The 22824-nt window shown below is 31.3% G+C and overlaps 1 protein-coding gene across 1 annotated transcript in view; it reads left to right on the top strand.

The window, feature by feature from the left end:
- LOC130655868 (uncharacterized) overlaps positions 1-22824 on the top strand; it is a 60732-nt gene that overhangs the window by 4545 nt on the left and 33363 nt on the right. Inside the window, exons 2-15 of the mRNA XM_057458683.1 lie at positions 2234-2303; positions 2600-2922; positions 5011-5152; positions 5278-5597; positions 8814-8967; positions 11974-12192; positions 12274-12771; positions 13073-13371; positions 14420-14555; positions 17779-18153; positions 18372-18728; positions 21446-21817; positions 21912-22268; positions 22368-22805. Coding sequence (XP_057314666.1) covers positions 2234-2303; positions 2600-2922; positions 5011-5152; positions 5278-5597; positions 8814-8967; positions 11974-12192; positions 12274-12771; positions 13073-13371; positions 14420-14555; positions 17779-18153; positions 18372-18728; positions 21446-21817; positions 21912-22268; positions 22368-22805 — 4060 coding nt within the window. The remainder of the gene's footprint in view (positions 1-2233; positions 2304-2599; positions 2923-5010; positions 5153-5277; positions 5598-8813; positions 8968-11973; positions 12193-12273; positions 12772-13072; positions 13372-14419; positions 14556-17778; positions 18154-18371; positions 18729-21445; positions 21818-21911; positions 22269-22367; positions 22806-22824) is intronic.

Genomic DNA, 22824 nt, shown 5'->3' with positions numbered 1-22824 from the left:
TCACCACAATTAACATGAGCAAAACTTGCAGTTTAACTTGCAGTTAAACACCTTTTCTATTAATAAGTTGAAAACGTTATGTTTCTGTTTTCTTACAGACCAATATCTAACTTGATTTGTCTAAATAAAACAACTTTACTTATATTGTCCAAATTTTTCTATCAATCTTTATTTATTTTTTATTAGGATGCATTTTTTCAATTGTTTTTGGAGCTCATAAATAATTGAAATATATGTCTCTTATCTTGGAGGCCTCTCCTTTGATTAATTTTACTATTGGGAGGTCTCCCTCCATTTGTAAATTTAGTTAGTTATTACCTTGTATAATATCTATATATGGAAAATTAATACTACTATTACTACCACTACTTCACCTTTCACTTATATAGCTAGATTATTTTAGTATAAATACAAATATCTTGGCAACCCGTTGTCAGTTTTTGCAAGAATTTAGCTAACACTGCATACGCACTTTTTGATAAGAATGTAAACCTCAAACTTTGTCAGAAATAATAAAATAAGTTTAAGAAAGAAAGAGAGGAGCTTCAGAAAGAGAGAGAGATGTGGATATTTTACAGGGCTAGTCTCACGAATATCCAGGGATATACCATGTCTATTATTATTTCCAGAGGGGGCCATGGCTTCAATAGGGTGTCCTAGCCCAATTAGAGCCTGGGCTTTCAAACCCAATGGCCCACACAGTGTGCCATCTTCCCAATTTCCTGCACATGACTTAGGTTAACCTAGGGCAATAGAAACATTCACTCACCCATATTGTATCGCAGCCAAGGGGATCTAACTCTTGCTTCCTGCACAAAATGTGAGAGTTATTACCACTAAGCTGCGAACAAATTTGTTTGTTTGACTTGGACAAATCTGTTTTCATAACTAAGAATATTCAAGCCTGAATTTTGATTTAAAATAAGAACAAGCCAGGATATAATTCTATTTCAATGCTATTTCAAACTTATGACATTACACTTACAAATTTCTTATTAAGTGTTGAAAGTATTTCATGCCTATTATATGAAATAATTGAAAGCAAAACACCACTTTTAAAATGCTTTTCATATTTGATTCCTTGATGATTGTATATAAAAGGATCCCACAGCCAATCCACCTTTTACAAGTCGGACTGGCCTTGCTTTTCATGAGAAATTTTATCCTTATTTTTATCAAAGTAACATTAATTTAAAGTATTTACAAAAACATTTTGACACATGGTGGCTACTTTCTATGAAATTAAAAATTGCTCAAAAAAGTTGCGCTTGTCAGTAAATCCTCATAATTTCAACCAAAAAATATAATTGCAAAGCAATTGCAAAGAAAGTGCCAACAAGTGGAAGGATGTGGATAATAGAAACTGTAGATAAGAAAGTCCTAAATACCACACTATCAAAATAAAATTTGTGTGAAAAATTTCTGTATATGAGCTTGGTACAAGTTTTTATTATGCAAAAGGATGGCTGAAAGTCCGAAATAGATGAAATTAAATTTAGAAAACTCTTCGGCTATACAGTCAACGTCCACTATGTTGAATTGCGCTATGCCAAATATCTTGCTATCTCAAGGAAGTCCCGTCTCTGTAGCATTTGCCTTACATAAAACAGTATAGGTGTTATTTTGTGAAAAAATCTACTGGATACCAAAAATCAACAACTACCATTTAGGTCCCTCCATTGTGTGTAACTAAGCTTAGGAAAAACATGCCAGACCATTACCTTGTTAGTAGTGCAGAGGTGAAGACAAATTATATAAACAAATTATTTTTCAGACCATTTGCCTTTATAGCTTAATTGGCTTTCAGAGAATCTAACTTGTCCCATGTACATAGCGCAATAACTTACATGCATTACTTATATATGTACACATATTTCCCAAAGTACTTCATAAGGGAAGAAACTTTCACAATGCTTTTGACGATCTGCAGGTGAGTTGGTATCATTTTGCCCTCCATCTCTGCATTATATGCTAATTGTTTCAAACTTACAAATATAACCCTGTAATATCTACTTTTAAAGAGTATTTAATAAAGTATTTTCTTGTTGCTTTTGCTATCTAAATCATAGTTGGGGTTGTCACAACCCAAAGTGTTTCTTGTTTTATATTAAACAAATTTTTGCATATATGTAGTGTGATACTGTATTTGCTTTTCTTTTGTTATGCATTTTGTCAAAAATCTATTTTATTAATAATTGTTACGGACTCTCCAAGTTTATTGTTTCTATTTCAGATCCGTTTTAAAACTTTTCTACTGTTGGTCATATTCCCGATCAGTGTTGCCACAAGAGTTGATACATCATGTAAGTATTTTGTCTGCCATAGGAAATCTAATTTTTGTTTTGAACAGGTCAATGGCTTTACCTCTTATTCTTACGGGTCTATATACCTATAACCTCCTCCTTATCTCATCTGGGTTCTATCCTGAACTGAATTCACAATTTCACCCCAAGTTGCACAAGCAGGCACTGCAAATTTGAATTCTGTTGTTGAATGAAATTCAATGTGTCTGATCAGAGTGTCAATGTAAGAGTGGCACCTTTTTTTTCTTTTGATGCAGCTGATATCTTTAATTTATTTGATTTTGTTATAATTATAGCATGCAGGCAGCCATTGGGTTTTCAAAATGGTGCTATTGCTGATGATCAAGTCCAATGCAATACATATTTTGCTTACAGCCATTGTGCAATTACCTGTTCCCAAGTCAGATATGCTAAAGGCTTGTATCAAACATTTCAATGTTACGAGTCTGCTTACTTTAAAATTACGTTTCCACAGACCACTGTTCTCACTGGAATTTTGGTAGATGTTATGAGGGGAAGAGCAGATTTCCAAAATCTTTTGTCTTATTGCCTTGCTTGTAGCATACAGAAATTTAAAATAATTTACAGCAAAGAAAACATACATTTTAAAGAAACACAGGTAAGACATAATTTGAAGAGTAGCACTTAATTTTTTAAACTTTCTGTTAGTAGATTTTCATAATAAGGTTTTTAATAATAGTTTCATAATAGTTTTGTTTAACAGTTTACTATAATTTATAAAAAAAAAATTTATAGTGACTTCAAGCCACTGCATTGTTTTAACGTGGAAATTAGAATTATAACTTTAGAATGTTGCATAAAAACGTACTGGCAGTTAAATTTTAGTAGAAGTTACTAGCAGTTAAATTTTAGTAGAAGTTACTAGCAGTTAAATTTTAGTAGAAGTTACTAGCAGTTAGATTTTAGTAGAAGTTACTAGCAGTTAAATTTTAGTAGAAGTTACTAGCAGTTAAATTTTAGTAGAAGCTACTAACAGTTAAATTTTAATAAAAGTTACTAGCAGTTAAATTTGTCAATGTCCGAAAAAAGTTGTCCAACTTGTCAGTGTAAAAACGTCTTGATTGCAATGTTATAGCACCATTCTGCCGAGTTATTTACCCTTTTTACAAAGTCCAATGCAATGACTTTGCTAAACTAAGGTATTGGTGTCAGTCTTACTGATGCATTGTTTCTGACATAAACATCAGAAAGTTAACAAATATATTTTTAAAGTATTAAAAATAACTTAATTTGTTAAATGCTATATCATAGTTTATGTTCTCTGTAATCTGGCTAAAATTAAAGAACTTTAAAATCACATTTTATAAATACATCCTTAGTTTTAAAAAGAAATTGTCAGCTAAAGCAAGTAGTTTTTAACAATTTACAGCAACAATTTACAGTAACTTTAAAAACAATATTATCCTGCAAGTGCATCGGCTCTTCACTGGCTTGTGATAAAAACTTATATTTTTTGATATGAAAGTGATGATAAAAACTTCTAAGGATGTGTTAGAAATTATCAATACTAAACTGCTCTCTCTTTAATAGTCTCTATTGCACAACTTTCTACGCCTTTTATAGACCCTAATTGTTTAGTCTTATCAAATTCAGTGTTTTCCAGGTCTCTACTAAAGCCTGTATGCTTTATTCTTTTGTACATAATATTTTTAAGCAAAAGTCTGTATTCAAACTAACAAAGAAATTATTTGAGAAAGTGTACTATACTAGCGCAGAATTTAGAGCGAAACTTGCACAATGTGGGAACATTGTTTTAACTGAAAAGTTTAGTAATGTCTTGTAGCTGATAGTGTTGTGGTAGAGCGTTCGCTTCCAGTGCGGGAGGTCTTGGGTTCAAACCCCAACCGAGTCATGCCAGAGACTATAAAAGTGTGAATCTATCCTTTCTGCTTAGCTTTCAGCATGAGAATAGAATTGATATCTTAGGTGGTTGTCTAGTTGAACGATTGCTGTGCTTGCACGACTTTCGTAGCTCAAATGGGAGCTTTAAATGCGCTAGGACCCCCTTCACAGGACCCTCGTTGATAGCAGTACCAATAGGAACTGAAGAGGCTATCCTGGGTAAATAATTTCAATAGTTTTCGAATACACTAACAAAGGCTTGGAGTTTCTGAAGGTTTAATAACAACATTTTAAATAAACGCTTACAGTCATTCACTGCCACCTAGCCTAAGTTAATTTAAGAAGTTATAATAAACAATATTAACTACTACCAAATCAGATTAAGGCTTTAAAAACTAAAAAAGAAATTTATTTTTATTTTGAGATTTAATGTGCAGCTTGAAATAATATATGTAAATAACTTGTATCTTAATATAGGCTCTGCAAGTATAATTAGAAATAGTATGCAACTATATAAGGGCAAAGTAAAAGAACTGTTTTATTCAGAGAATGTCTAAATAAAGTATAAAACTTTGAGGTCAAATAGCTTGCAAATAGAGAAGGTGACATAATTTATTTCGTCCATGAATGGGTTACTTCGGACACCTAGGACTGAACGTGGCAGCCTCATTTGTTTTTAAACAAAAAATTTTTCTTGTGTTTATTAACAAATTTTAATTGGTTGATGTGTCCTCTATTCGACCTTCCATTATTTTACAAATGTTAATAAACAAAGTAAAGAAAACAGAGAAGCTGCCGAACTTATTCTTTATATGAAAAAACGTTTTTTTACTTACATTTTTAGGTTTATGAAACACCAAATGTTACTAATTACATTTGGTTTGATGTTGCCTTGTTTGTTAAAACAGTGGAAATACAACCTACTCTTCCTTCCAGCGGTATTGTATCTGGCAGATATGAACTCTTTGGCTGTTCTTATTGGAGCCGTAAGTGGTTACATGAAATATTTTCATTATTTTATATTTTTATTATGTCATATTTTTATTATAATATCTTCTATGGTTAAAAACAATGTATTACTTTTAATTCTGTTATTTTCATTTTTTTAAAGACGGAAAACCCATGGGATTAGCTAGTGGTCGTGTTAGTGATGAACAACTTGCAGATGGTCATATATATGAATATCCTCCGTATCTCAATCCACATGGTGCCAGATTAAATACCGCCAGAATGGATGGTTGGAGATCTTCAAGTTATTCCTGGTTAAGAATTGACTTTGGGACTAAGCAAAAGATATTATCCATATCTGTGCAACAACATGTACCAGACTCCTCTAACACCAATAGTTATAAAATATATTATGGAGATGCAATGTTTGTTAAAAAGGCATATACTGGTGTGCAGGCTAATGATGCTACATCCACTGCTGTGGTATGTCTATTATAATACATGACTTTTTTTGTGAGCCAAGAATGGTAGCTGTGAATAGTGACAGGTGAATTCCTGTGGAAAAACCCTTTGGTTATGAATACGATTTTATATTAATTGCATTTATAGTTGCATATTATATTTATATTAATTAGTTTATCTGGTACATAATATACTATTCTTTTACCAATTTCAGTACTTACAGCAGTGTATGTTACTTGTTACTTTTCTTTTCCTGCATAATATATAAATTTTTTATGGTTACTAATTTTAAATCCAACTTCATGGTGCTTAAGAAGTGATGTAAAATCTCCCACTTGGTATCAAAGTATATTTTTTCATATTTTAATTTTTCCTGAAAGTAGAAATTGAGTTCAAACTTTTCCAGTTTCTAATTTTTGAAGTTAGGTCATGTGGTTGCTTGAAAGCGCCTCAAGCGCAACGGTTTTTTTTAAATGACAAAATCAACAAATACGATCTGAAAGTAGAAATTGAGTTCAAACTTTTCCAGTTTCTAATTTTTGAAGTTAGGTCATGTGGTTGCTTGAAAGCGCCTCAAGCGCAACAGTTTTTTTTAAATGACAAAATCACCAAATGCGATTTTAAATTCTATGACAAATTTTAAGCAGTAAGGAGGTATAATTTTAGGATTTTAGCCAAACATATCATTCTTTAAAAAGTCGTGGGCATTTTTAAAAAGGAGTAAAAAATACTAGGGATTACGTCTAGGGCGTTTTCCAAATTTAGCCAAATTCAGCTTTCTATGGATTCAAAATGTCTGTATATTTTAGCAGTATATTACAAATACTAACAGTGTGACCTTTATTTCTATTTATTCACCTTGAAATAATTTATTTTATAAGGATATGACAGAAACTTTAATTGTGATTTTCACAGTTTTAATATTTTTTAAAAAGATAGGGGTATTTAAACCATATTAAACAACGTTGGAAACTCATCAGACTTGGTAAGTTATTGGTTACATGATTTCAACGATTTTGGCTTTACAACATTTTTTAAGCCCATGCGCCAATATTTACATAATACCATGAAGTTTTCCCCCAGAATTTATTTTTTTCTTATTAAGGGTGCAACAGGCATTAAAAATACAATGCTTTAAATCAGAAAAGAAACAGAGTACTCCACACTTTGCTGACTTATTGTGCAACCCTATAAAGTTTGTAAAATAATGATATCGTCATGGCAGCCTTAGGTTTTTTCCATTGTTTCATGTGCTGCCAAATTGTAAAAAAAACACTGCTTTTCCCAGGCTTTTATAAAATGAGTGTTGCGCACTATGGGAATTAATAACTGTTTTGAAAATATAGTTGTAATAGATATATCTATTACAACTATATTTACAAAAAACTGCAGAGAAACTACAGAAGCTAGAAATTTTGAAATATATAACAGCTTCTTATGTGGAGAGCAAGACCCAAGACGCGCTTTTATATTCCCATAGTCAGTTAAGAGATTGCCTATAGTGCGCAGCACCTGATTTATAAAAGTGCTGGAAAAGCATGTTTAAGCAATTTTAGAGTCCTTAAAATGTGAGAAGTGTTACTTCTCTGGGTCTTACAACTTTTTTAACATAATAAACCTAAACCCAGTAACACCTAAACTGCAATTACGATGTCATTATTTTCTACACAAACTTTGGCGTTTGTCTGAACATAGCGCTTTAAATATTCATGTGGTTTCTCTGGATAATTTTATGGAAAAAAATGCAGTATGCCCTGCTTCATGCCCCTGGTGTGAGTTTCAGTATTATTTTGGGATAGGTTATGTAGAATTTAAAAGTAATATCTCTTTCCTGCATATTTTTAAAGTTTTACAAAAGTTAGGACCCTATAATTTGGGAGTTTGCTAATCTAGTTAACCAAAATTTTCCCAAAATAATTTTCCCAAGGTAAGATGATAGAATTGATAGTAGCTGCAAATGGGAGATTTTCACATGGTTTTTCACCACTGTGCTTTGCCTGTTGTGTATTTAAAATGTGAATTATGTCCCTTTTTGAAAAGAAGTATGACAATAATTTAAAACTTCTAAACTAATCTTTTTTAAACAAATCTTAAGAAAAAAATTTATTCTCTAAGATTTTATTTGCTACACCTTCTTTATGGTTTCTTTGTTATTACTGAATGTTACTTCAAACCATACTTTTACACATCTAAGATAAAAAAATTGATTGTGCAAAATTATGTGTTATAATTTAGATTAAGACTGGTTAAAATAATATTTACCTGTCAAAGTGTCTGTGACATATTTTTAAAACTCTGTAAAACCTTTTTTGCATTCAAAATCTTCCTTAAACTACCCTTAAACCAATGGATTTAAGGTTTTTTAGGTTGAAAACCAGATAACCTTTTATACTTTGTCCAGGAAAAAGTAGTTTGGATTAAAATTAAGGCCTTTGTGTAAAATAGTTTAAAATAATGGTTTTATATACATTTAATTATGATTCAATAGAACACTGAGTGTTTGGTACGAATTGGCCATTTTATGAAGCTAGTAGTTATTTCTGCATCTTGTACAAGCAAAATATTTTTGTGATAGTTATTTAAAAATACTTTTCAGTGATGTATATGAAGGGATACATTTATAACAGCTCAAAAAAGATACTGATTAAGAAATCATGCCCAAAGTGTTTACTATATCCTTGAAGTCTTTTAACATAAAGTTTCATCTAATTGTGTTAACGCAAGTTAAGTGTTATTCTAACAAAAAGGAAAATGCTTCCACAATTGACCATGTTCACATTTCACAAAACAAAACCAACTTTTAGGCTTAATTCTCCATTATTAGTTCACTTAATTAGTTTAAATCATTCCTGAATGTTGTGTTAGTTTAAACACAAAATATATATACATTATTGCTGGTCTTCACAGCATATGTTTTTGCTCATTAAAAACTGCAACTTTCAGTTTTTCATAGAACTGTGAAATAACATTGATAATTTAGAGGCTTCGAAATGCAATATTTTTATCCTCCATGTTGTTACATCCCCATTTTAAAGTCTCTTGGGCGTTGAAGTAGAAATCATTTTATAAAGGATTATTTAATAAAATATTTGAATGCTAATTTAAAAACTATTCTTTTCAAATAAGTCCTAAATACAGTGTTGCCTAGAATCCCTTTTTTTAGTTTTTTATACTTTTTTATTAAAAAATCATGTAATATTACAAATATATAGTGATCTAAAACAATATATTATCTAGGATATTACACCACCTAAGACCTACTCATCGTCAGAGATTACGCAGTTTGTATTCAACTACCCGTTATTTGGACAGTACATTGAATATCATCCAAGTTGCACCTATGGATGCCCTTTTGTCAAGCTGGAACTGTATGGCCATCCCTTTTCTTATCGTAAGTTATAATTTTGTTCTAAATAAAAAAAACTTTATTTAAGTGGGGATTCAAATGCTTGAAATTATAATTTAATCCTGTTTTGTGTATGTGTGTGTGTGTGTGTGTGTGTGTATGGTGGTGGAGGAGGAAGAGGGGTGGGTTAACTTTACTGCCCCTTTGGTTTATTATCAATAATTTTTGTTCTTGCTTAGGTATAGGGACTTATTTCTTTTTTTCGTGTTACAAGAAGATTTGAGCAAGTTTATTTGATTCTTTTTACAAACAGATAAAAATAGTAAAATTAGTTCAAAATAAATAAAATTCCAAGCACAGTGCTGCAATGAGTTATATATGAGTTATAAGCTACCACGACAAAGAACAAACTGTGCCTAACGGTTTACTTACAGTAACTTGATGGAAAACAGATTGTTTGTAGTTCTTCTAGAATGTTTTTAAACATCAAAATAATTATTGAAAGTATCAATGGTGAAGTATTTTAAAGAAACACTCTTTAACCATCGTGCATTAATCATGTTAGCTGTTTGTTTGTTTTTGTTTTAATGTTTTTGGCATGATTAACAAATGAATCCAGCTTTCTCAACAGACTCACATTAAACAAAACTTTTAGAGTGCTGCTGTAGGTAAATGTCACTTGTAAGAAACTCTCATACATTGTAACAATCTTAACCCACTACTTGCAGTTACATACATAAGTGGTTATCAACTATCGTTCCAAAGTGCTTGTATTGGGACACAACATTGAAAATAGTACCACCATAAACAACATGCAGCGGCATACATGAATCTTCATGTAGTTTTAATTGTTGTAAATTACCAAAAAGCATCACTTTGGTCTTGCCTCTGTTTATATGTTCATGATTAGCTCATTTTCACGGAAATAAACTTGAAAAGATCAATGTCTTCTGCAAATTTGTTGTCTGTCAAATTCTTTAATTTAGTATAAAGTTGTCAAAGAAGATAAAAAATAGTGGTGGCCCCAGAATTGAACCCTGGGGTACGCCTCAATATATAGCTTCTTCATTAGAACAGATATTGTCAATCTCCACATTTTGAGTTCTGTTGAAAAGGTTATCTGTTAACCACGCTAATTCATTCTCTTTAATACTATAAGCCTGCGACTTCGTTATTTAAACACCATGAGCAATTGTGTCAGGCTTTAGATAGGTCTATGTTTATACAGTCTACCATTTTACCATTATCTATTTCTCTGCGTACACTATCCCATAAAAGAGTGGAAGCCGACTTGATGGATTGTTTTTTTTCAAAAATCCTGCTGACGGATCACTCAGAACATTTCCTTATTCTAAGAAATCCATTAACTGGTTATAAACAGCTTATAAACAGAAGAACGAATATGGGTCTAAAGTTTTCTGGATTGGAACTATCACCAGACTTAAACACAGGCATAGTGGTTAGCACAGTGGAAGTTTCAATGGAAAGATTGACAATATGGCATAGCGGCTTAGATATGTTTTAGGTAATGATGTTTTTCTTGGTCAAAATGACAGAGGCATGGCTGCAGTTTTCAAAGCTCTTATAACTTTACTAAAATAATTTCTGAAGTTATTTGCAATTTTTTTTATCTATGTTATCTATGTTACTAAACACTGATTTTAGTGTTTTCTTAAATTTCTGAGGATGACCCATACTCTCAGTTAAGGTGGTTTTCTGAATAGTTTGCTTCTGTTTTTTTTTTTTGATTTTGTTGTTACACCAGTTACACAATTTTCTATAAATTTTCTAATCATTATTCTCTCTTATTTTACGTGCTTTCAAAAGTGATTTGTCATGGTTGTTCATGTCAGATTTAACATCATCGTTAAGCCACTTGAAAGGACGCTCTTTAATGCGTTTTGCAATCATAGGTGTGTGTTTATTAAAAAATTTCTGAAGTTCAGTGTTGATGTAATCAACTTTGTTGTGGCCATCTGTAGCCTAGTAGACAGGGTTGCCAATTGATATCATTTATATTCTTACATATTTTTTCTTGATCATAACTTGTGTAATTTAAACATTTGATTTTTGCACATGGAGTTTTTCATGTGATTCATTTTTCTGATGCAGTTACCATGTCATGTTCACTAAGTGATCTGGCAAATACATCTACAAAAGATACGTTTTGTAGATAGTTGGTAAAGAACAGATCAATTAAAGATGTACCTGCTGAGGTATCTGTTATGCGTTTAGGTTTATTAAATAATTGTTTAAAACCATATCCATTAACGATTGACTCAAAATCTCTGTCAGTGTTTTTTTTGTTTCATAATTGATATTAAAATCTCTCAAGTATGATTTCAGTGCAATTACTACCTGTAACTTTTTCTCGATGATTATTTCATAATCCGTTGGAGTTAGGTTGCAAATACTTTGATCCCTCAGTAGGGCGATAAAAACATCCAATTAAAAGTGATTTTTGTATAAAAACTTTTTTCCATAACGACTCAATTAAGGAATTTGAAGTTTCATCCATCTTTAATATAGAACGCATTTTCTTCGCCTATCCCCGAACTTTGGTTTTGTTTTAAAATATCCTTGTATATAAACCATCATTATCTGTGTTGTTGTTGTTAACAATATGTGTTCTGATAGTTCAATATTGTCAATTTTCCTTTCTGTGAAGCTCGAAAGTGATTCAAAGTAAGCCATGTTACTTAGTAATCCACAAATGTTGTGGAAAACTAACTTTTCTTTACATAATGCCATGAGGTTTTCCTCGGTCCAGGACACAATTCAATATCACCACATAGTAAAAGTAACAACAACAGTTTAAATAAAACTTTATTGACTTAAGTGGCACTAAACGCGTTTGCTTTAGTTGCTGCCACCTTTTAAGAATGACATATTAAAGGCAAAAGAATTTAAATTTCAAATTTAATTAACAAATCACCATGTGTTAAACTCCAATCAATACTTTGTTTCTTAAGCTTTTTCTTTAATTTTTTAAACATGGAGAATGTTTAAGTATAGTGCTTTCGCTTCTTATTTATTATCTGCTTTTCTTAGCTGATCATCATTGGACTTTTCGTTCCGGATCCATTCAGGACCAAGTGACATTTAAAGACCTTTCCTCTCGACAACCTTTAGCATCAGATGAAGAAGGTGTTTACTTTGGAAATTCTACAGAACAGAGAATTCAGACTACAAAGTTACAAGGCGAAAAAAATTGTTTCAATAATCCTGATAGTTGCACATCTGGATTTTCAGTTGCCTTCTCATCAAAAGGTTTGCTTTGTTATGTGTCAGCTATTAGCTTTACTTTTTCTATCTGTTTTGTAATAAATATTTAATAAATACCTTTTTTAGTTCCCAATACAAGATCAAAAGGAGTCAAGAAAAGTTATGATATTACAGTAGCATCTACTTATGACACAACTTGCAAAACCAGTAATTTTGACTTTGCCAATAGCATTGGTGTATACATTCCTGATGTTCAAATACAAAAGAAAGTCGAAGTGCTAAATGACGTCACTCTAAAGTTATATTATACACAGGATGGCAACACTGGAGAAATTAAAAGAAGAGCAAGATTATTTATTGTGTCTGATTCAGCTTTTGTAACAAACTGTGAGTACACAAGCAAAAAAGAGTTATTATCGAAAGATGTCAGAATAAAACGCACTAATGAATATTTGGAAATCTTAGATTTAAGATCATTGTTGGCAATGGCAGTTAAATCCATGAATTGGTATTCCAGTGTAAAAATTGCAATTGTTTTTGAATTAATTCCAGGAAATATAGATGTTTTAAATTTTCCAGTGTTGGGAAGCGTGGTGGGAAGATTGGATAATTTTATTTACTATGGTAAGTCTTTTAACCCAATTAGTTGCAAGAAATACAACGTAAGCTTATATGTAAAATTATAAATGTTACTGTTGGTAAAGTTTGCAGGAGTTTTTATTGTTACGAAATAAAGGACTTTGGAGTTTTCAAGTTATTTTAAGTTACTTGCACGAATTAGCTGCAATAATGCACCTTCGTAGGATGGTGGATTAGTGGGCAAAATGGGTAAAAACCATTTGAAAATGCGAATTTTTTGAGGATTAGATTATTATTATTTTTTTGATGTGTTAAACTCAGTTTCGCTTGTTATATTTCATTTCAGCATGTGCTGCTAAAATATTTGATTATGTTGTCAGTGTTAATACAGCAACATTTTCAGACAAAGTGTCATGCTCCAACACTAACTACCAGGCTTCTAAAGCTCATCCTTCGCAAACTTACTTTTGGAAAGACTGTAATCCTGGTGATAACTATCTACAAGTGGACCTGCAGGAAGAACAATTTGTGTTTACACTTGTTGCATATGGTGACAAAACAGGTTCACCTCATCAATTTACTTTAAAATATTCCTCAGACAATGTGGATTGGAGAGATGTTGTTAATGCTGACTCAAGTATACATGTACGTCCATTTTTTTATTATGTTAATTAGTCATTGATTTTTTATTTCATTTATCTAGAGGCAAAATGATATTGCAGAGAAGTATAGCCAATATGAGCATAAAACCTGCACATTAGTTTACCAATGCTGCTAAGGTTGTAAATTGTGGGACTTGAACCCACGTATTCTTGCTTGCCAGGCAATATATCTGCCCACTGTGCCATAAATTTGATGCTATCTTTATATCACAAGCTGTAGACAAAGTAAGGACACTACATAGGAAAGATGTATCTCTCCATGTGACATATTTTCCTCCTAAAATGTATAGCAGTAATATATCTCCGAACTAGTCAATAAAATTTTCTCCAATTGTATCACACCCTGGGAGGCATACACCCTCATCGTTCTGTTCTGTTTGTTTTTTTATATCAAACTAGTCAATAAGGCCCGTGGAAAAATCTACTTAGGCAGGAGAAAAATGAAAAGAAAACTATCACTTGAATTTTAATGACTTCTGGAAGGACTCATCAATGCATACAAAACGTTTTATTCAGATATTTGTTTATCTGCCAAATACAAAAATTTTTTTTAGAAATTTGTATATCTGTTTCCCTCATCATATAGATCTTAAAATGCTGATTAAGAAAATGTATAGTATCATGTAATTTTGACGAATGGTTGCAGAGATATTGAGGTTTAAATGTTTTTTAATGACTTCATCAATCTGTTTATTCTAAAACGGATTCGGTTTGAGAAACTTACCAATTTGGTCCCAGGTTTTCCCTAGTTACCCACGCGTTAAAAATTACTGTGTCACCACCTTGTTTCCAAGTTATTTGGTCTTAAAGTTTTAAGGGTATTGTAATAGCTCCATTAATTAATTATTTCAATTAATTATTTTAACTTTATTAGTTTGTAAATTTATCATTTGAGACAGAAGCTTTATGGCGACATTAGAGGAAAATGAACACATGTCGAAATCGCCTGTCACAAACACATTGACACACCATATTATTATAGGAAATGGTTTAATGTGTATTATTTTTACTTCAAATTATGTTATATTTAGATGTTCCAGAAAAAGGAATACTTTATTGAATATCTTAGTCTTCCATTTCCTGTTTATGCCAGATATTTGCGTGTTCTACCTCTAACCTTTCGTGGAGAAGTTTTTCAAATGAAGCTGGATGTTGTTGTCTGTGATTGTGAGTAATATGCATGTATATTTACGATTCAAGGAGTAATCACTTCACTTAAAACTATTCTTACGTAATTGTATCACCTACGTTATATAGAAACAGCCTGCTAAGTGCTAAAAACTACTATATAAACAGTGATGAAACATGTTTTAAGAGAAAAAATAATAGTAAATAGAAAGCAATATCTGCATTGCTGCCTAAACGCGTAAAGGATGTAGTTTTTTTTTTCATGGCCAATGAGAAGAATTGAGATTTTCTTCACATTTTTATTATTTTACTCTGTAACACTAGTGTGGGTAGTGACAACTTGTAAGGCAAGTATTAAGGCAAGTCCATGTATCATTGATTATTGAAAGAAAGGACATTGGTTGTTTGTTAGTTCAACTACCTAGTTACAGAGCAGAGTTTTTAAGGATTTCAAGCTTTTATCAGAACTGCAATCTGCAATTAAAGCCCCAATTTTTATTCAAACACAACAAATTTGTGCGTCAAAGCTTACCAATAGAAAACAATACGCCTAGCTTATTCTTAAAGCCTCAAGTGAAAATGATTTATTATAGCACCAAAAAATGTGGTGAGACTTTTCTTTTTAACAAAAGTTGAACATTTGCCTCCAAATTCACTGCATGGTTTCATGCACACAACAAAGTTACATGACAAAAGAGCTTTTTAAAAGAAAAACTATTAAAAAAAAACTTGGAAAACGTCAAGCTATACTGTTAATTACTCAGTGGAAAAGATTTTAGAAATTTTAGAGATTTTGAAAAAGATTTTAAAAAAGACGAAGTTGTTGATAAACTTTGAGTTATTGTGGTTAACTCATTTTTTTACTACAGGTAACAAAACAAGAAGTAGACAACGATAATACCAATTTTAATTGATAACTTTGGCCATACCCTACCCATGTGGTTTAGAAACTAAAGTAAAAATAACACACCATGTGGCTTAAAACCAGATTTACCAAAAATGCCAATTCACCGAAATGACGTCATTATTTTCTTTACCTGGATCGTCTTAAATGTTGTATTGTGTAGGTTTTCCAAGTTTAATGACATGAGAATTAATATTTCTCATTTCTCAAAAGAATTGTCTAAAATAAGAAACTTTGTTGCTGATATAATGTCGATAAATTTATTTTTTTATTCTGGAGTAAAACTACTACATAGTCAACAAGTCTACCAAGAATCGTGGTCATAGCGTTAGTAATACACAAGAAATTAAAATTTAGGGAGAATTAAGCAAAATATATATGTAATGTCATTTATGATCCCCCTATTTCTACATGGAATGAGTTTGTATTTAGTCGTTTTACAACCAATAAGCATAATTAATTCCTCCCAAACAGCATTTCTACCAAAGCCAGGGCTAAGGAGAACTATCAAGTTTAAAATGCTTTTGTTTTTAAATTATTTCATAAGTATTGATTGGTTTTCCAGTTGAGCTGTATTTTTTCATTTTTCTTAAAGTTATAAGAAAAATTTTTTGTAAACGTTCTAACCTGACTGGTGGCTTTGTGGTGGAGCGTTCCGCTCCAGTGCAGAAGGTATTAGGTTCAAACTCTGGCTGAGTCATGCCAGAGACTATAAAAAGTGTGAATCAATCATTTCCGCTTACCGTTCAATACGAGAATAGGATTGATTGTCTTGGCAGTTGTCTAGTTGAGCGGCTGTTGTGCTTGCACAGCTTCTGTAGCTCAAATGGGAGATTTAAATGCACTTTTGCAGAACTCTCAGTAATAAAAGTACCATTACTGTTGAACTGAAGAGGCTAAATTATATAGAATTTTCATCTTTTACTTGTTATTTTGTTGCCTTTATTGCCTTGATTATACAAATCTTGTTATTGTATAAATCTTGTTATAGCAAATTTAGCACTCAGAAAATAAATGCTTTAGAAATAAGTGGAAGCTCTTATTTCAATTAAATTAATGCAGTTTGTCAAATTTAATTGCGGCTAGAACTTTAATGAAAGAAGAGTTTGCCGAAAAAAGTTTTGTGAATTTTTCTGGTTTTAGCTTAAATCACAAAAGTTTATTTCCTTAAAAATTTATTTTCACAAGCCTAAAAGTTTTAAAAATAATAAAAATTATCCCAGCTGCGAAAGTTTTATCTGCAAAGAAACAAAAAAAAAACCCTTAATTATTAAAAAAGAAAGTCTTCTGACCAACACTTAATAAGGATTTAACAGCACACATTTATCGCTGTTGATTAGTATTTCTATTTGCATCATTTCATTCGTTTTAGTTTCAAAGATAACCTGAGTTACGTTATAATAATTTATTTTACTTCTTTTACAGTATAAAAGTTTAAAACAGTTGTTTGAATTGCTTATCTTTTAAGTTACTCCAAAAAATTTTGCCCAGGTTTGGTAAGCGTTTAAAAATTTATTTTTGGGCAGTCTAGACGAACCAATAAAAATGTCTTATAAAATTATATTTTTTGCAATTTGTCAACCAACACATTAAACATTAAACAATGGATTAAGTGTTGATATTTCTTCAGTGAAATCCTTGTAAAAATTTATGTGGAAATAGTTAACATTAGGAAATAATTTTTAGGAAATTGTTAGAATACATGTTTTTTTTGCATTCATTAAGAATAAAATGGGTCTTTCTCTTTCGTTATCAGTATCTTCAGTAATCATTTGGGCAACAACAAATCTCTTACCACTACCCTTAGGTTATGGTGTCTTACTGATTTTTTTAGTTGAAATTAACGCCTATAAAAATTACCATCAACGCTAAGTTCAAAAGCACGTTAATTAAGTAAAATGGTAATCTCTCCAATGATAGCCATGTTTTGTTAATAATGGTAGCCAAATGCTACAGATGCACAAATTACCTATGTTTGGGAGATGTATAAGAATGTGAGAACTGAAATATGTGTGCCGGGTGAGCCTCTGGAAGATTTTCCACAGACTGACGACTAGTTTACTATAATAAGATATAGATTGTTTTTATAAAAATTTAACTAAAATATCATTAAAGCAGAGAATCCAAACGAAATTGAAATTTTTACAACTTTCACATGATCTATTTGATATTTACATTCTTTTTTCACACATGGCCTTTACTTTGAAACTATTTCCATATGTTTTGGTGAGTTAGTCCACACTGAAGGAACTAACAGGGTTTTCAGAGAAGAGGAGTTTCTAATTTTAGATAATTTGAGCTTTATTTTATGGTTAATTATCTGTACATTGATTTATTTATTTTTATTGTATTATTTAGCTTCTGAGAGTATATACATTACAAATGCTGCTTGGGTGGACAAAGTTTTCTTAACTAACGATGAATCAACTATGGTGATATTATATTATGGATCACCATATACACTCTTCTATAGCCACCCGGTTGGTACTACTGGCATTGAAGGCAGTTATACATATTTGGTTAAAAGGCTTCTCTGCAAAAGGAATGCTGTTAAAGTGGTGTCTGTTAATAAAATCTATGACGTTAGAGACGCACATACTAAAACAATTCGAAATGTCTCTACTGCAGAAGATCTAACTCCAAACGGTTTACAATGTTCTGATTTTTATATAGCTCTTCAATATACAATTTGCCATGGAACTGATAACGTCTTCTACCATTGTCTTTCTGCAGGTATAAGTTTATTTGTTCATATAGATATTTTCAAACACCAGCTTTGGTGATTGTGAACTAAAAATACATAATCTTTGTTAGCCATTTCTCAAAAATATGTTTGCAACTACAGTTTTGAACATTGATGTGCAACACTTTTGTAATGACTGTAAAAAATAAAAAAAGAAGAATGGAATTATATCATATTCTTAATTCTTAAAAATACTTTTGTCATTTAGGTGCTTGTTTTGTAGCAGCGGCTCTGAAAGTTGTTTCTCAGATTGATGTATCAGAGAGCAGAAGAACCCTTTATGTCATCGATGCCAATGATCAATTTGTTTACAGGCATGCAATAGGTGAAACTGTACTTGTAGGAAGTTGGGAAAAGTTGGGAAAAGTATGCTCTTATATCAAAGTATCAAGAATAGGCGATTTGTGGTGTCTTAGTGGCAAAGATATATATCTGTTGAATGATGACACTCAGCAATGGCAACTTGCAGTCAAAAATATTGATTGCAAAAGTTTTGATGTTGGCAGCAATTTCATTGTTTATGCAGGTTCTAAAAGAGTTGTGTTAAGGATACCTTTATCAAAAGGTATGCGTTGTCGTTTTATATACTGACTGTTAGTTATGCAGCATCCTTAATTGTGACACTTGCATGGATCTAATGTTATTCTGTTGTAAGATTGCTCCAAAACTTAACTTTTTTTCTTTCGTGGAATAATGATCCCAATAAAGTAAGAGTTCAGAACGAGTATTACTTCAAGTGAAACTAATATTTAAAATTCAACAGATATACTACTTCTTCCTATACCTAAAAATACCATTTCTATTAATCTTTAAACAAAGCATAAAAAACCTTTGACCTTGTTTTTTCTACGTTTATGCACTGAGTTTTCTTTTGAAATAAAAGTTGTCTGTTGGCTGATTTTTGTTCATTTTTTTTTTTTTGCTATTATTTTATTTTCAAATAAAGTTATTAAATTGAAAAGTATTACAAGGTCTTTCTGATAAAGCTTTTTTATAATTTTGTTTCATGGGAACACATTTAAGAGGGACTGCTCATTGGAAAATTTACTAATCTAAAAAAAAACAAATAATGTGGACAAGCCTTTAAAAAAATAGAAAAATAAAGATGAGAAGGATTCAATATTTTTCTTACTGTTAGAACTTGATAAATTCGCTTAGGTAGATGAACAACAAAAGCAATATTTGATTTTCAAATGGTAACCATGTAAATAAAAAAAATTATTCAGAGTAGTTTATTTTTCCTGTTGTTGTTGTTTTTGTTTTTTTCAATGAATAACCCTTGGCGTGGTAAAAGATGAAGGGGAAAAGTGGAGTTTATTACCATAAGTTTGAAAGCACACAAGTGGCTCCACTAAAGGGTATTAAATTAATTTATTTTAATCCCAGGTTTGGCTTAGTTACCCACTTCAAAACAGATTTTGCATAAGAATGGTGTCTATAAAATTTTCTTCGTATAAAATAGAATACTGTACCCCTTCATTTGTATCAGGCTAATGTAATGTATAGCTTTAACGATAAAGGTTTTTTTTCACTAAGAATTTAACGCCTTTTCCTGTCATCCCCAGATGAACATAGTTAGCATATTAAAGAGGTTGTTTTGGTTAGTGGAAAAATCCATTTTGTTAGGAAATCAAAAGTTTATGAAAAGTAATAAAGGACTCGTCATTATAAAATTCGAAGAAGAATTAATCTTTCAATGAGTTTATTGAATGGACCTTGCACTGACGATCAAAATAATTTATAAGATTATTTTCTAACATTTATCTTGTCCACGTAGTTATTAATTGTAGCACATTCTAAAGACAGTTTCATAGAGGAGGCTATGGCATTCCTGTCTATCCTCCCAATTGTTTGTAGAATAACAAAACGGAGCTAAAAGGAGTCGAACTAAAAAAATGCATCGGGAATGGGACTGTTCTTTAATTACATAACACTAAGTTTTTATAACCACCCATCTCCCTTCATCACCCATCCCCCTCATTAAAAAATTAAAAAAACTGGAATCACGAGCTGGCCACCATTAAAAAAATTTGGAATTTTTTTAAATAAAATTATTTACTTTTGAATATTACGGAAAAATTCGGGGAAATCGAAAACTAAAAATTAATTATTATTTTTTTTCAACCACGACTTCATGCAGATGAAATCGAGTACTACTCTCATTTTCGCACTGTTGGTTAGTTTTGCACTTGTGGTAGGTGTCATGAACCGTAAATTGAAGTAATAATTTCTCAATGGTTTCTGCCATCATTAATATCATTATAACTCTTTCATTTCTGCATAAACGGTAGCATCAATATATAGATAAGTATCAGCGAAGAATGCATGAAATTAAATTCGTTAAAAATTTTTTTTTGTTATTTTAAACATTAGGTTACTTTGTTTATCTTTATTTGTCTGTATGATTTTTATTGCGTTCAAACATTTACCTTCACAATGTTAAATCAATTGGATTCACAGTGTTAAACCCAATTGGATAACTGTGCAAATACCAAATAATGCTATCAAAAGCACGCTGCCTTACATTTTATTATTTTTCGGTATTTAGTACCAACCATTTTCCAGTAAATTGAACAAAAACTTCATGAGCTAACTACAGACTATGCTAGTTATTTCTAGTTTGTATATCCATTTTATTTTCCATAGTTCTTTATTGTTATGCTGATATTTCTCTTATTTTCAGTGAAAAAAAAAATGTGTACGAAGAGTTACTTGAAAAAGTTTAATTTTTCTTTTCTTGCTTTGTTTTTTGTTTCATTGAAAGTAACATCTGTGTTTATTTGGTTGACTAGTTTCATAATATGATAGACCTTTTGCTTTTTTAAAATTTGCAAAAAAAAGAATTAAAAAAACAACACTTTCAAATTACAAGCAGAATGATAAACTTGACCAGCCAAGTCTTTTAAAGTAAAAAAAATAGATTTTGCTTTTGCAAGGACAAAGTTTGCGTGGATGGATAGAAAAAATTGAATAGATGTGAGTAAGCTATTACCACTGGTAAAGGTACCCTACATGGCTGGATCCGCTCAAAAAAGTCTTTAAACAATCTTCATTTAGAACTAGATCTTTCTTACTTTCTCTGATTTTACCCAATCAGTACAAGTGTTATTAGGTTGTTCTACTATTAAAAGGACTTGTTGAAGTTATATTCACTGCATCAGGAGCAGAATGTGTATCATATAATGATATTATCAATTGTCACTGACTAATATAGAGAGTCGATATTTAGTTGGTATTTTTGTGCGTTTTAAATTGAATTTTTTTTCATTGGTTTTATGTTAGGTTTTAGTGCTGTGCACAAGGTGGGAAGTCACCAAATTGGAATATCTAACATTAAAGAACGTTCAACAGGAAAAATTACAAGTTGGGTGTCTAACCAGAAAAAGGTTTATACCATTCAAATAGATTCAATTGGCATCGTTCAAGATTGGACTGTTTACCATGACTTAACAGCATCGATCAAAGATTGCATATTTGTGCCAAATCTTCCTTCTGATTCCAGCATTTGCATAGAATCTCAGAGCATCAGTTATGCTGATAATACCGATGTTCTTTTCACCGCGCCAGCTGCAATTAGCTCAAAAGATATTTATGTGGGAAATAAATATATTATTTATATTGAAGATGTTTCTGGCTACGTTGGAAGGATTGATTGTTAGTGCTTTTTATTCATTTTTTTTGTTTAGTTTGGTTGCCTTCCTGCTTATTGCTGCTATTGTACTAATTATCTTTGCTATTTTGTTTTCAGGGACTGACTGGACCTTTAAAGGGTACGTTGCTCAAACAGATAATTCGATTGAAAAGGTCCATTATGATGAATCCAGTGAACTACTGTACGCACTTCATGCTGATGGTAATATATATACACATACTAAAGGCAAAGCAACATTGTTTTTAAATGGACCGTGTTCTGACTTTGTAAGAGAATCTAATCAAATTTATTGTTTGAGAGATGGATATATATATGTTAGTGGAGTACATAATGGAATTTTAACATGGGTTTTAATGTTTGATGAAAGACACTGTGATGCATTTGTGGTTCAACAAAATTCTTACATCTGCTTGGTCACAGGAGATGGAATTTATTTAAAATACAAAACTCAAGGTTAGAGATGTTTTCGTTACAAAAGTATACTTTGCACCGTCAGTTGTACATGTATATTAACCTGTATCGGTTTGATTATCATTTTGCATTGCATTTCAGATGAACCACAATCAAACGAGCGTGCAATCATATCCAATGGTTTGCAAAGATCAAATGGAAAAAGTTTTGGAACAGGATTTCAAATTTCATATTCAGATCTTCATTCATCTTTTATTGTAGCAGTTCAGACATCATTAAAGATTTGTGAAGCTGTGTATCCTACTTCGTTTATTAATGATATATCGTCATGGAACACCTATTCGTTTTCATGGTCAAAAATTAAAAACAAATTATTTTTATACATTGATGGAAAGGAGGTATATACAAGTGCATGTGTTGATGGGACCAACACGGATGTTGCTTCTCATTATTACATTAACATAGGAAGGTTCTATGATCACCTCTTTTCTTATGTGTCTGGTTTTGGGTTAAGAGATTTAAAGCTTTGGGGAAACTTTTTCAAGAGTGAAGAGCAGACAACAATATTTCAAAGAAAAGGTGAGATTTTTTTTCAGAT

Source organism: Hydractinia symbiolongicarpus, chromosome 8 (assembly GCF_029227915.1).
Source record: "Hydractinia symbiolongicarpus strain clone_291-10 chromosome 8, HSymV2.1, whole genome shotgun sequence".
NCBI classification, from domain to species: Eukaryota; Metazoa; Cnidaria; class Hydrozoa; order Anthoathecata; family Hydractiniidae; genus Hydractinia; species Hydractinia symbiolongicarpus.
The sequence above is the reverse complement of the archived record's forward strand: the minus strand, read 5'-3'. Positions and strand labels throughout refer to the sequence as shown.